This window comes from Corapipo altera, unplaced genomic scaffold (assembly GCF_003945725.1).
Source record: "Corapipo altera isolate COAL_440 unplaced genomic scaffold, ASM394572v1 78, whole genome shotgun sequence".
Taxonomy (NCBI): Eukaryota; Metazoa; Chordata; class Aves; order Passeriformes; family Pipridae; genus Corapipo; species Corapipo altera.
In genome coordinates, this window is record NW_020884904.1 from 6,506,511 (window position 1) to 6,521,542 (window position 15,032).

The following is a 15,032-nucleotide window of genomic DNA, read 5'->3' on the forward strand; positions in this document are numbered from 1 at the left end:
TCCTAAAAGACTGATGGGTACCAAGACTTTTATATGTAGGAGCAGTCTCTCACTTCATTCAGCTTGCTGCTAAGAACAGTCATGTTTGAAACTGTGCCATAAACAAGTACAATATGCTTGACCCGATTCCTGTTTGATTTACTTGATCACCACAAATATATTAACCCTTCTCACTGCTCCACAAGAAATGTTAAATGTGCTGTGCTAAATGTCTCTTAAAACCCTGTTTGTACAGCTTTCAGTCCTTCTCGCTTTCTCACTGTTCAAATAAGCCCAACAATCTAAAAATAAAATTATGTGAAGACATTTTTCAGAAATAATAGAAGTCCCAGTTTAGACTGGTTGCTCCTCAGAGACTCCACAAATGCACAGGAAAAAGCACAATAGTGAAATGAGTCTCAAAAGCATTTTTTATTTTAATTACTTTGTTACCTCCCTTCCATAAAGAAGCACTTGAGTGAAACAAGTTCAAAAAGCAAGGACAAGTGAAGGGCAATCTTTACAAATATGCCAACTTTTAATCTCTGGTTTGACTTTTTTTCCTGTAATATTTTTTTTAAATGCTTATCCCTCTAAAGCCAATGATTTTTAATAAACTGCTTTATTTTGACCCTGAAAGTTTGCTCTAGGCTTGCAAGCTTGAATGGCTTCTACTTTGTTATTAGTAAGTAAAATAATCTTGCTTGCCAGCTAATACCTCCAGATTTTCTCTTCTAAAATTTCCACTACCTTCAAGTTCAAAGTCCTAATTCCTAAAGCAGGAAAAGAGGATCTGCCCTTACGGAAAGGCAGAGAAACAATTCCCCATCCACCTTGGTTTACAAAAGCTTCAGGAAGCCTGCTTTAATGTGTGCATTTAGTCCTGTGTAATTACAGCCATAGAAAGCGTATGTGTGTTGTCCCAGAAGTGTCCTTGTCTCATCACCAGCCTTGCAATATTTCACATGTCTCCCTACAACATCATCTCTCAAACCTATGTCACTATCAGCATCCCTGCCTTCAGCTTTGGTTTTTAAAAGATTTTTCTGACCTTCATAACTAAAAGAGAACAGTAAAACCATGTGATCAAAATGCACTGTAAAGTCCAAAAACTGGTCAGCAAAGGTGGCTTTCAAATGTGCATTTGTGAAAAATCCCAACCCGTAGTCAAGTCAATCTCAAAAGTACAAAAAATCCCTACATCAGATGTTTTTATTAAGCAAAAAACTACCCAGAGTATTTAAGATAGTGTTAACAAGACACACACAAAAAAATATCAGAAGAAAAAAGCTTCAGAGATTATTCCCTTATAGCCAGGTCACAGATACTTACTTGCGCACTGACAGGAAAATTTCTTAGGGCTCCACAAAGGATCTGGATAGTGACAACACACAAGCACGTAGGTGTCAACCCGAGGTTCTATAGCAAGATATTCCCTCCTGGAGAGCCACAAACCCTACAGCACTGTCAGGGCACTCCTCACACCAGCTTTCTAAATATAAACCACCTTTCCCTCCTGTCAGCCATTTAACTGCAAACTTTCTACTCCATGATAACACTTAGAAGTTTAAGTGTCGAGGTCATTGCATGTAGAGAACCCAGAATTACCAGCACAGCTTACTTCAATGCTGCACAGTAGGATGGTGCTGAAGCCTTAATTTGTTGCCCTTCCAAGAGCTTTCAGCTGCTTTGCTGGCCTTGTGCTTTCACTTGGGTGAGCATCTCTCCTCCATGCTCTGGATGACTCCCCGAAGCCCAATATTTGTCCTTCCTTTTATTTCATTTTACAGCTAACAAACACTTCATCTCTCTTTGGTGAGCAAGGGTGCCTATTTTTGTTACTTCTGTTTGCTTCCTTGAAAATTCAGATAAATATGCCTTAGATATATTGAATATATTTTTCTTCTGCTTTAAAGTAATTGCTCTGCTTAGAGCCTGCGAGTAAACAAATATGATAAAATCTAATTTGTTTTCTAAATACTTAGTATCCATCCAGTGAACCCTCTGAAAAAGGACTGCATGCATCAGTACTGCAGCCTCCACTCTTCAGAGTGTTCTTATCTTCCCCAGTTTTCTAAAACCAGGTGGAATGACTTTACACCAATACCTGCAAGGTACTCTCCACTCATTCTGCTTCAAGCAATTCTTGTTTGGTGGCATTTGCTGATGGTTTGCTGGCTTTCTATGACAATTATCTCCTCTAACTGCCACTCACAGCTCCAGCTGGATGGTTTTAGCTGTCACCAGAGGTTAATATTGCACACTCGCCTCTTCCCCATCTTCTGGAGGGTTCTTGACGCAGCAGATTTATCCCAGTAGATGTGATGCAGCATCTCAGAGGAAACAGAATGACAGCGCACAAGAGCTCAACTCTAGACAAACTCTAAGCTGACACCACGGTGACATGAAAAGTTCAGTTAAAAATTTTGCAAGAACTATGAGCTTTTTATATAGGAAAATAACAGCTTTTATCCTCAGAGCCTAAACAGCTCTGTATTTGGTAACAGCAGGAAACCACACGGTAAACAATATGACAAGCACTGCATTATTACCTGTTTATATGCTAAATGATATAAATTAAGATAGAGACACACACACACAAAAATTAATTATATTTCAAAATTGCCTCTCTGAGGGGAAGGGAAGGGAAGTGATTGCAACTATTATTAGTTGTAATGCAGTATTAAAAAAAAAAAAAAATCAGATCGCATTACTCTGTGCAATTCTAAAACACACTCAGAGGCAGGTTTTATCCCAAAGATTTCACAATCTAAATCGATAAGCCATACAGAGCAAAGAGGAAGCTGAACAAAGCATTCTGGATAGTCAAATCACCCAAAACATGCATCAGTACAGGACAAATCCTGGAAGACAATGTAGCTGTAAAACTTCATTTCAGTCACAGAAGATGCAGTTCAGCCAGATATTATCCTAAACTCTGGAGTTTCTTTCTAATCAATGCAATCCCATTTTTTCTTGTGGATCTAATTAGCTTTTCACAGAAAAATATCCTTATTTCTTGTAGCCAGCAGCCACTGACTTTAGACAATTCAGTTGATACAAAGCTATTTTTAGCCCCATCAGAAGGCTTTTCCAAGTGCTCAAATTATCATTTCCTCATTTCTCTCCTGATCACCTTACACCTACAAATTCACGAGATACTTGAAAGCTTGACTTTTCGTTAGCCCTTGGAAAAGAAATTTTAAGAGATCAGAGGATCAGGTTTTGTGAGTATAACTTGCTGAAAATAACCAAAAAATCAGACATTTGAAACTCATTTTCAGCTTCCATCTTACCAGAGGAACAATTAGTTTGCCTGGAGCATGAAACAGTCTACAGAAAAGAAACATAAAGGGAGAAGACATTTGAACAACACTGTTAGGGCTCACTGTATCTAAACACAACAGGAAAACTGTGATGTCAGATCTGTATCCAGTTTTGTAAAAAGCACTCAGACAGGTGCTGCTTTTTTACAACTAATATAACCAAAGCAGCTTATAGTTTGAAGAGCTATTTTAACAGTCAAAGCCACATTAAGAGCTAAATGACATACCAAATGGCTCTGCCAGGGAATAAATTTAGAAGGTCGACATATAACCCACATGAAAATGACAACAGTGATGGTTACTCGAAGTCCTGCCAGGTGCCCTTTAATAAGCAGAGAATGTGATTAGTGCTGCAATGCAAAGAGACAGCGTGCTGCAACATGACTCCATGCTGGTCTGCCAGGAAACCTTTACAATAGAGACCCTGGCTGCACTGGGATTTTTCATGCATAATAAATAAAGCAACAGACTAGCAGATTCAAGCTCCTTGCTGAACACCAGTGCCCTCCACTGTGTATGCTGAAGATTCCTCCAAATACTACAGCAACAGAGAGAATTTATGATTTTTCTCTTCATGACAGACTGCTGAGTCCCCCGGGACCAAATGTCAGACACATGACTACATCTGCCGGCTTCGTGGGGCTGCCGCGAACATCTAAATAATACTGTCAGCATAACGCAGAGATCCGTCCATCAGCCTGCACAGCCTCCTCTCCCCATTGGTGCTCACTCTGCCATAGAAATATATCTTTCATAATCTGTTACAGTACTTTCCCGGCTGATGCTTTATACAATAATTCAGTTGGAATCGTGGAACTTTACTAAGAGATTGTAACTTGTTAATTAAGAGGTAGTGGCTCCCACGTAGGAACCCTTCAGCTTCCTTATTACAAAATGTGGAACCAAAGTGTTTGGGATGCCATTAACACCACTACCACCTCAGGATGTGTATCACCAGCTCCCTAAGTTTTGATCACTTTGATCACGTTTGTTTTTCGGCTCATAATTGCCATGTCCTACCAGCATAAGAATATAAAAAACAAATTTTAACAGATCACAAAAAAACAACCCTTTTGCTGCCTCTCTAGCACTATTGCACACTTCAATTCAGACCATTTGAAGCATGACCTGCCATTTGAGCGAAGGGATATTTTATCCTAATTTCCTCTACAAAGGCTACTTCCATTAAATTTATTATTGCTGTTTACTCTCTAGCTGGATGAATTCCAGCTTCAGAAGGATACAAATGCCCGTGTCATGATACTTACAGCTGCAATTGCACATGAGCCACAGAGAAGACAGAATCTTGAAGCTTGTTCTAAAATACAGCAAACAAAAAAGGCAGTGGGAGACAAAACTAACCCTCTTCTGGTAGGGTCTATGATTTAGCAGAAATGTTGAGAAGTGATTTTAAAAATGTTTCATGATAATGCTGTTGCATTGAACACTCTGAAATGGTGCTTAATGTGATCAGTCAGGACCCTGTCTCCTCATATGTCACTTGTGCTTCCAAGTGAAAAAAAAATTCATGATTGGCTGGCCACCTTGGCATTTGGGGTTGGTTAACTAACATTAATTAATGGTGCCCTCTCCCCTACCATTAGTCATGTGAAAAGCAGTGCTAAGTAGGTAACCTAAAAAGAAAAAAAAGCTGAAGAAGGCAGAGACAAGTATCAAATGAGTAACTGCACAACAAAAATAATCACAAAGCCCCCAGTTTCTTCCTGTGAACACTCATGCATCACCATCACCCGCACTGGCAGTGCCTTGATGGTGTGGGATGCTACACAGAGGTACCCAAGACTGGATTTGTTGACTACCTCACTGAAGGACATCTTAAATTCTCCATGTAAGAAATTAACATAGCTCTGAGAAGTCAGAATTCACCACACTGACTATGAAAGTGCAAGGAAAAGCCATTTGTGCTATCTGAAGTAATCACGTGTCTGAACACTTCACATTTTCTGGTATGGTGTTTTGAAGAGGGTAAACTTGAAATATCCTCATCTCTCTCTTCCAAACACACAAATTCCCCTTTGAAGGCTGCTTTAAAGCTGGACTTCAACTGAAACTAATTAGCTTTTAAAACTGTTTCTAAAACAGCCACTTTTCCCTACACATCCTCTAGTACCTTTTGTTTAGAAGATTTTTATTGGTTTATACAGGTTGAGAAAAGTACTAAAAGCAAGAGCAAAGGAGATATTATGCATTACCAAGGTTTTGGGGAGCCAGACTACAGAATTGTCATCCTTGTAATGATTTTTTTTATTTAACTACTTCAAAGAAGCTTGAATAAAATTTCAGTATTTCATTTTAATAAAAACAAGACGTTTGCATTTGGAGGTTCTTCAAGGCATTCTGTCTCGTGCCCTGTGGTTGAAGCATAGTCAAGGCATTGTTGCATTTTATTGCATCTCTACTTCTGCATAGTTAGTACTGCTTGATTATTTAAGTTGTAGCATTACATGAGCTGCATGTGGTATGCTAAGTGTTCTCTTTTACAAAAAAGGAGGGTCAAAGAACCTTCTCCATAAGTACCATTTTTAAACACATGCGTTTTACGGTAACAATCAAACCTCCTTACTTTTTCACTGTTGAAAACACTATAGACTCACAAACCTGGAAAAGCTCAACTTCGTCACAGTGATTTAGTTTCACTGTATGCTGCAGGCATTCAAAGATTCTGTCTTAGTATCATGAAGTTCAGCTCTAACATTGCAGTACCATATTCAGGTAGAAAAGCCACCTTTGACATGCTCAGTAAATGCACACACAGTTTTCAGTGCTGGAAAATGCTTTTCTGGCATGTTATACAACTTTTATTAAATAAATTTCCTTCTCTTTCAGTCAAAAATAGGCTGGCTCCCATGATGGTTACTCCTTGATTGAGGTGAAAAGTGCAAGGTCTTTTCTTATGAGGCCAGGACTTTTGTTCTCAAGTGAAAAGTCAAGCAAACATGAAAAGATATTACAATACTTAAAAATTTGAGAATTAATATCACAGGACAACTCCAAACCAAAACAAAAATTTGTTTTTGCCAGGGGCTAGAATTGAAGATGTTTACATTGTTTCATGTACTAATATCAACTTTTAACTCACTGAGTTTAAAAAAGTAGGCAAATTTTGAGACAATCCTTATCTCATTATCCTTTCTACCAAACATTTACCTCATGATCACATTAAAACTGAAATTCTACTAATTTTGCCACAAAAAAAAAAGGGAGTAAGGGCCATCACAGTGAAGAGAACAGACAAATTTTGCGCTGAATTCATTAGAAGAAAGCAAGAAAAGAGAATTCAAATAACTGAACCATACAAATGGATGCAGACTATATAAAGTAACATGACAGAACCTAACTGCTTGCTAGCCCTACAAATCAAACAGCTTGTATCCCCGGCAAGATGATTGGAACACTACTTCAGCATTTGTGGAATGAATCATAAATCCAGCTTCTGTCTTGAAAATGTTTCTATTTAAAAGATGATGCAACAAAAAAAACCCAACACATTTGTATATACAGCTAGAAATAGTGACTTGAATATACTGTTAAAGGCTTTTCAGTTTACCCTTCATATCGAATTTGAGTTATTTCAGTTTAAAAGTAAATCATTCAAGGATCTACTAATTAATAAAAACATTGATGATATCATTGATCTAAACAAACTCTGCTTGAATGATAAGTTATTAAAAAATTGTGCAATCAAGTAGACACATTCATGGAAATCCGTGTGATATCTTTAAGGGCTATAACAGCTGACAGCTTTGAACTAAGAGTGACCAGTGATGAGAAAAATCCTACCACAGAATGTTCTAAAATGTCAACCTTTTAAAAGCATATGTAAAAATTCATTTGGGGGATAAATTGTATCACAGTTCTTCAGCTCAAAAAATTTGCAACATCACATTTCTGTTGTCCTTAAAATAAAATTGACTAGCTTCCAGCATTGATAATTTCCCCATTGAATTCAATGAGCATAGCACACAGCTTAGAAAGGCATATGATGTTCTTTACATATGCAAAGTTTTTAGTTTATTGTAACTTTCTTCTAGAATTTCTTTCCCCTACTCATTTTTTCCAGAGATTTCTGCCTAGAAGGCAGAAAGTTTAAAAGGACATAAGGAGAGAGAAGGTTGTTCAAACTCAATGCTTTGCTTTCATGCACACTGGAGGGATCTGCCAACAGTACACTTTTACTTCATCAATTCAGCAAGAAACAAGATTGCTCTTCAGTCGACATTCAGAAGCACCAGCCTGACAATGAATACAGGCATGTGACTCTGAACAAGTAGGAAGAAGGCAAAGGGAAAATCTTTTCTTAAATCCAGCCATAAGCTAAGTAGAACTTAACAAGTTCACTACAAGGTTTAACTGAAGAACGATAATTGGAAAACATACTACATCATATATGGAAATACACTATATAGACAGAATGCCACCTCTGTGGCCACTTAACAAAACCTAAACAATTAGAACATGGAATGCAGGTTGGATACCATAGAGCTGCTTTCTCTGCATCTGTCATACCACACTTAAAAAAAAAATTAAGGAAATTATTTACTTAATACTCAGTACATCAGTCATGGCAATCAAAAGTATCTATGAGGATAGAGTGCTGAACTGAAACTTAGAAGACTGTTTCAATTCCAGCTCTGATTAGCATAGAATTCCTTTCTTCATCTGTCTTGCCCAACTATTAATGGGGATAATTATGCTGACCTCCTTTTTTAAAGTACTTGAAAATCTACAGTTAAAAATTTTCTTAAACAAGTAATTCTAAATAATAGCAAACATGTCTCAAACTTCAGTTATCAACTCATCACATGAAAGCAAGGATCTGATTGTTCCTGGAATTAGTACACAAAATTCAATTTCTCCACTGACATTAGCTTTCTAGTACTTTCATCACTATTACAACAGCTGCATTTTATACTAAAATGCACTAAAAAAAACTGACTACCATTGACTGACATTTTGAAGATTTTCCAAGCTTCGAGCTACAAAAGACCCAGGATTTTTTTTTTTTTGTCACTGAAAATTTCCATGTTAATAACTTTAGTCTTATTAAACAAAGATACTTTTCATCAGCTTCAGCTTAGATGCTATTCTGAATCTCCAGCTTGAATTGTTGCAATGGCTCCAATCCAAAGAGGTTGTACCACTTCGCAAATGTATTTTGCTGTTACATCCATCAGCCTCTCTCTCCTTACAGGGGCTGGTCTATAAGGACACATTTTCATCATCACCACTTATGTCACTGGATTCTCTCCTTCTTTCCTCCATATCTATATGTTACTTTCCTCCTTTCAGCTGCACACAATGCTCTTAATCACTCAGTATGTTTGATGCACACGTTTTTCTTTCATCTTGTGCTACTAAAAATGAAAAACGGTGAGAGGATTTGTTATAAAATTAAGCTACTTACCAACTACTGCCAGATTATGCTCTGACCCACATGCAATCTGAAAAAGAAATACGTATGACTAAATGAGAACCTGCTCACCAGTAGGAAAACAGCCACAATTATGATAGGAAATTAAAAATTAACCTGAAACAAACAACTACACTTTGTAGGATGCAAAATCAAGGTTGAAGATCTGTCACTCTTAAATGAAATTTCATTTGTAACCTCACTTAGGGGCTCAGTGGTAGGGGTGTATGCTTGTTTTGTTAATGGAGGCATTTTCTTTTCCAAATGCAGTCACCACTGACATTTCAATCCTCTGAAGTAAGATTGGTCACAATTCTACAAAAACATCACACCCTTGAAAACGTTCACTGGATCCAACAAGAGGCATAAAGCAAAAGCAGATTAAACCTTTGCAAGCTCAGAGCCATAGAGACAGATGGGATTCAAAAGGGCGATGAAGATCTCCATTTCTCTTATCCACACTGCTTTTCCAGCTGATCCCTGGAGAACTGCTCAAAGTACACAGGCTCAGCGTGCTGAACCTAAAGTGATATGATCCCTTTGGCCATTTGACTAACATGGAGAAAAACTATCACAGAACTCAACTCTTCTATTAGGTCATTAATGATGGAAATCAGTTATTAACTTCTTCTCAAAGCAAACTCATAGTCAATGTATTTGTCTTTCTTTGCAGCTGCTGTGAACATGTCTGATGTTTAAACTACTTTAGCACATATCATGTAGTATCACTAAGTTCTTTTAAGTTTTTCACAGATTATGGTAACACAAGCACCAAGAGCAGCCCACTGTCCTACTGCAAGGACTTGTCTTTCCCATTGAATTCTTTCTCAATCTCATTGCTGGCATAATTGTCTTATGCAACACAGACATCACTTTACACAAAGTTACTCTGCTGAGTGTCCTCAAGTTTTTAATTTAAATAAAAGCAACCCTCTCAAAATCCTGTCTCTCGTTCACTGTCTTGCACCTACTTGCCCATTACACCTACTACTGAGCTGGAGAAAATTAATAGGCACATTGTCCTTGAAGTGTATTTACAATGGTAAAATAGAATACAGAAGTATATGCTCAATTATATTGAAAAATAGAAGTCCACACCATCAAAATTTTATATGACTTTGTGCATGCATAACTTTATAGTTTTTATGGCCAGAGAAAAAGCTATAATCACCTCAATCGCTGCAGAACATAAAACCACAGAAGTTAATAAAACAGATCTTGTAGTCAGCTTACTGTGCTTGAGTATTTACTGGAGAAGAAACACCCAAAGACACAGACTAGTTTGAGCACTTATGTTACAAATGAACACCTCAATCACTACTGCTCACAATGCACCCGCATCACAAATGTAACATGGAAACATCTGGGCAATGCCACAAAATACTGGCAAGAAAGACAAAAAAGACTCTTTAGGATAGGAGTGCTTAGCCAGCACAGTAAAGCATTTTGGAAAACAAAAAAAAAATAATTCAAGACACAGGACACGAGGCCTCATCTTCAGAAAAATCAAGACAGAGCAGCAGGAAAAGCAACATAATGCAAGAGCACTAGCAGGATTGCATCAAGTCTTTTATCCCACAATATTGCAGACAGGAGAAACTCTAAATCCTGACTGTTAAATGCATAAATCATTAGCATATCCAAGATCACTATCCTCACCACAAGACAGAACCCTACACAGGAGCTGGGCTGGTTCCTAATGCCTATTTACTAGCTAATGCTCTCACCTGTACTTCTCAAGCTTAAAAGCTGATGCCATGGAAACAAGATCCACACATGGAAACACAAGAAAAGCCTTTCTAGCAAAAGAGCAAATTCTCATCTTCACCAAGTGCTGAAAACTGGATATACTGGAGCTGCCACTAATAAAATAAATAAATTTTTTCTGAGGTGTGTATAATCCTATCTTGGCTACTTCCCTAGGAAATACACAGATTCAAAAGCATCGGCACAAAAGAACTGTTCAGGCTGGTGACTGATGCTGCCAGGACCTGCTTCAGAAACACTACATTAAAAAAGAAAAAAGAAAGCCCCACACAAACAAGGTGTTATTTAGATTGTAAAAAACATTCCCTGACGAAGAAGCATTTTCTTCCTACATCTAATAGAGGCATTTACAGAGCCTGCAAGCCAGATAAAAGAATGCTGGTGATCTCAAACAGCTTTGCACGCTATTCATGGAGCTGTTACTCAGCCCACTGTTCAGAGCCACCCAATAGCCAGCTATCATATTGTAAGGGAGTCAGTCAATCCAGTCCAGGAATTCCTGCATCATATAGACTGGGCAGTGCTGGGGAGCTGCCCCCATGGCAGCCACTCATGGCCAATGAACTGTGCAAACACACTAGCTACAGCTCTGGGGTTGACGGGGTACAAGCTACTGCAAAGCATCAGTGAGTAGTGCTGCCTCACCCCTTTTGGGTGGGTAAAAGCCACTTCAGTGGAAGTGCCACCTTTGCCAGAAATGATTGAAGTCAAACAAAATCACAAGCTGCTGAAGGCAGTGGATTCACTTTCAGTGGCCCAGAGGAAGGACATCACATGCCATGTACCAGGAGCAGCTCTATGCTCTAGAGAAGAATTTGCTAGATTGAGAGCACAAGGTTCACCACAACTCTGTCTTATCTCAGGGTTTCACCAACTGACAACACAGACTGACTTTGGAGGAACCCCCAAATAAAAAAAAACCCTCAGGGGACTCTAAAGTTAGCTTTCTGGAACACCTTATTCACCATCTATGCTGCTTATTACAAGCTACACCATCCACCCACAAGATTTCTGCTGGCCAGCACACCTATGACTCCAGAGCTCAGGAGGGACCACACCATACCACAGAGGTAAAGCCAGGTTACCACTGCTTAATGAACAGCACTGCCTTGCAGGTATTTCACAACATCTTTTTTACAATAAGCTTTAGAATGTGACACCCTCTTTTCCCCCCAGTGACTCCCCACAGTAGGCAACAATCAGCTAAGAATGATTGATTTGCTGATACAAAGACAGACCAGCCAGACAACAGCATTGCTGAACAGATGTTTTATGCTTACATTAGATGTAACAAGCTCTGCAGCCAGCGCAGGTCCTTGGGAAAAGCCTGGTATTTACTGCAGCAACCATAATTTTCTGGCTACTTCTCTCTGGTCCCCACCCCCAAAGTGCTGCAGAGAAATTAAATTCCAACAGACATCTGCATGGTTCCAGTGGATAAGTACATTCAAGGATACTTATAAACATATAATAATGCTTTCTAATTGGGCAATAATTTTACATTATGTTTTCACTAATCTTAAAGACAAATCAGAGAGATTGCTGCTGAGTGAAGCATTCTGTGAGCTTCAGAAACATGACCCTCTACACAGAAACAATTCATACTAAAGTTCTCAGTTTGGAGGGAAATCTCAGAAGAGTTGTGAAGAATACTGTGATCTCTATATAAACAATCTCAAAGCATTTGATAAATGCCTATAAGGCTAGTAAAAAATGCTTAGGGACCATTTTACTCAGAACTTATTTACCTTATTATCTGTGCTCTTTCAACCACACATAAATTTTTTCCTTCTTCGCTTAAATTGTGTGCTTTCAAGCTGTTTTCTACCTAGCAATGGTTGTGGTTCAGATCCATCCATCCATCCATCCAGATTTAACACACATGGTACAAGCAGCCAAGGGACCAGCATTTTATTAATCATGAATAGTATGATAAATAGTACAATCACAGACATAAGCTGCATGGATGGTGAGGAAAGACCTTAGCACAGCAACCACGAACTCTGGGCAAAACACCAACATCTTTCTGCAGCCTGCCTATATGCTTATGGTCCAGTCCAAAAAAAAATTAATTGACTGAATGTAAAATCAGTGGGTTATTCAAGATAGGGAAAATATTTAACTTAAGAGTAAAAAAATTTCCTATCTTAAAAACACTATATGAAGTAATAAAATAATAACATTTAGTAAATATTATATAACTGTTCCCATATATATGTGTGTGTGTGTATAAATATATAAAAAAAAATACATGTACTCATATTAGGAAGAGAAGGTTATCTACTAAAGAAGATGTTTATCAGGGAAGAAGGTTCAGAAGACATATGAAGGTAAATACAGAGCACGTCCCTCTTCTATCTGGGATAGAGATCTTTCTGAAGAAGAGCTATCCCTCGTTTTGCTTCCCCCACAGTCCTATGAGGTAAGACAGTATTGCTCTCACCTTTGGACACAGCAAGCAAACACACATAGGATAAAACTCATGTGGATATTTAGACATAGTCTCCTATTGATTTCAAACGGCAATTAAGAGACAAAAATACCTTTTGTCAGCCATCCCCTAAGGGACTTTGGAACACTATAACAAAACAAGTCTGACAAAATGTATAAAAATCCAAGTTTCAAGTTAGTACCTTGACCACAAGGCTATTCTTTCTTTTCTTTCTGTACTCCCAGGGTTCCAACTGAGGATCTGTTGTGCAACCCAACAGGAAAGAGATGGGAGTCAGAACTGCAGGCAAAGTCAGTCCCACGCTGCAGCAGAGGGGAAGGGACAGTATAGAGAGGGGGTGCAAGGAAGAGGCACAGGGAGCTGCACTCACAACAGGGATTGCAGAAGCAAAAATCGCAAGCATCCAAACATCAGAGTGCTTAGCTAGAACAACAAAAGGACCTCAGTGCCATTTATTTTTGTTTCATTGCCCTGTGAGTGCACAGTAATTCCCTTCAGTTGCAATTATTTCCCAAAACATGAAAGGCTACAGAGGCTTCCATCACCTCGTAGAGATGAGAGCACAATGTACAAAAACGATTTTTAAGGATGAATGAAGATAGGACATTTAAGTTGTATCCAGATTCTAGTCACTACCATTTCTAACTTTCTAATTGCACCAAAGCATAGGGGGCAAGGAAAGGGAAGGAAACTTGCAAAAGAGTGAACACGTAAGTACTTTTATCCAGGACTTTAGCCACAGTATCTCAAATGTTTTGACAAATATCACTGTAAGGAAATTGTCAGGGCCAGAAGATGGCAAATTTTATTCATTCTGAGATCAGAGTCCTAATGGAAGGAGATGAGGTGACCCAGAGACTGCAGATCAAAACTTACATAAGACAGGGGAATCTTCTTTCTCAGAGCTGTTCTTCCATGCCCTTGATTAATGTATCGTAACAACAATTTGTACTGTTTGACATACTCAGTCTGACTACATTTGTATTCAGAATTCTATTGATGTGAAAAAATAAAATAAAATAAAGTAAAAGGAATCTAATTAGCAAAGCTGTCCTCCGTCCAAAGATCCTTTACTAGGAACTCTGTGTTCCTCTTCTGGATCATTTGACTCCTGATTGATAAGAAAGCAGTTTGCTAACCTATTCACATTCCTTGGCGAGCACAAGACTAAGTTTAGTTTAATGCAAAACATGTTCCTAGCTGTTGGCTGTAGCAGGTGAAAAGTAAGAGGGCAAGTGTCCTTATAGCTCATAAGACATTTTCCATTTTTCATCAATCTAATAACCTAATCTTTAACTTAAGGCAGATTTTTTTGATGTTGTGTGATTTGCTTTTTAGTTTGTATACAATTCGACTTCCACTCTAACAAGAAAATTCATAACAGATTTTAAACTGAAGCCTGTGCACTAATTTCTGGAAGAAAACATTCCTTTTTAAGACACACCCAACCAAAAGCTAATGTGCCACAGAAGTGGACCTTAGCAAGCATGGAGGAAGAGAAGAAGCATTAAGACATTGCCAGGATGCAGTAAGCTCTGAAAGAAAGATTTTATAGCACTCTATAGCTTCCAGAGTTATGATCTATGCCCTCCCTGCCTGAAACTAATTCCAAGCCTGCGTCACTTGCAGCACAAGGCACCAAATGCTTTCTCCCCATGCAGCATTTCCCTTGTTTCTCCACCCACCATTTCACAGTCCTGTCTCCCATGACTCAATTTCCTGCCCTGCCAATTGGCCAACCCCAAGAGCTTGCCTTTACACTCTCCATGCCACAAGTGATGTATATATATCTATATCTATGCAAGTCTCTGCACACATTCCTACTCTATGACACCAACCACACAATGCTATCTATGACACTGCTCTGCTATCCACTGACTCACTGAGCACTACACTTCCAGGAACAGCTTTTTGTGGCTAACAGGGTGCAGTTGCACTTCTGCAATTCAGTTGGTGCAGCTTGGGTCTCAAGTGCTTGCAGAAGATGGAAACAGTTGTTAGGCCAAAGCAAAACAAAACCAAAACCAAACAAACAAACAAAACCACAAAACTAAACCAAAACAAAACACACAAAACT

At 38.5% G+C, this 15,032-nt stretch overlaps 1 protein-coding gene across 1 annotated transcript in view; it reads right to left on the reverse strand.

Moving 5' to 3' along the window:
- SERGEF (secretion regulating guanine nucleotide exchange factor) overlaps positions 1 to 15,032 on the reverse strand; it is a 151,007-nt gene that overhangs the window by 57,385 nt on the left and 78,590 nt on the right. The window contains 1 exon segment of the mRNA XM_027651185.1: positions 8,731 to 8,767. Coding sequence (XP_027506986.1) covers positions 8,731 to 8,767 — 37 coding nt within the window.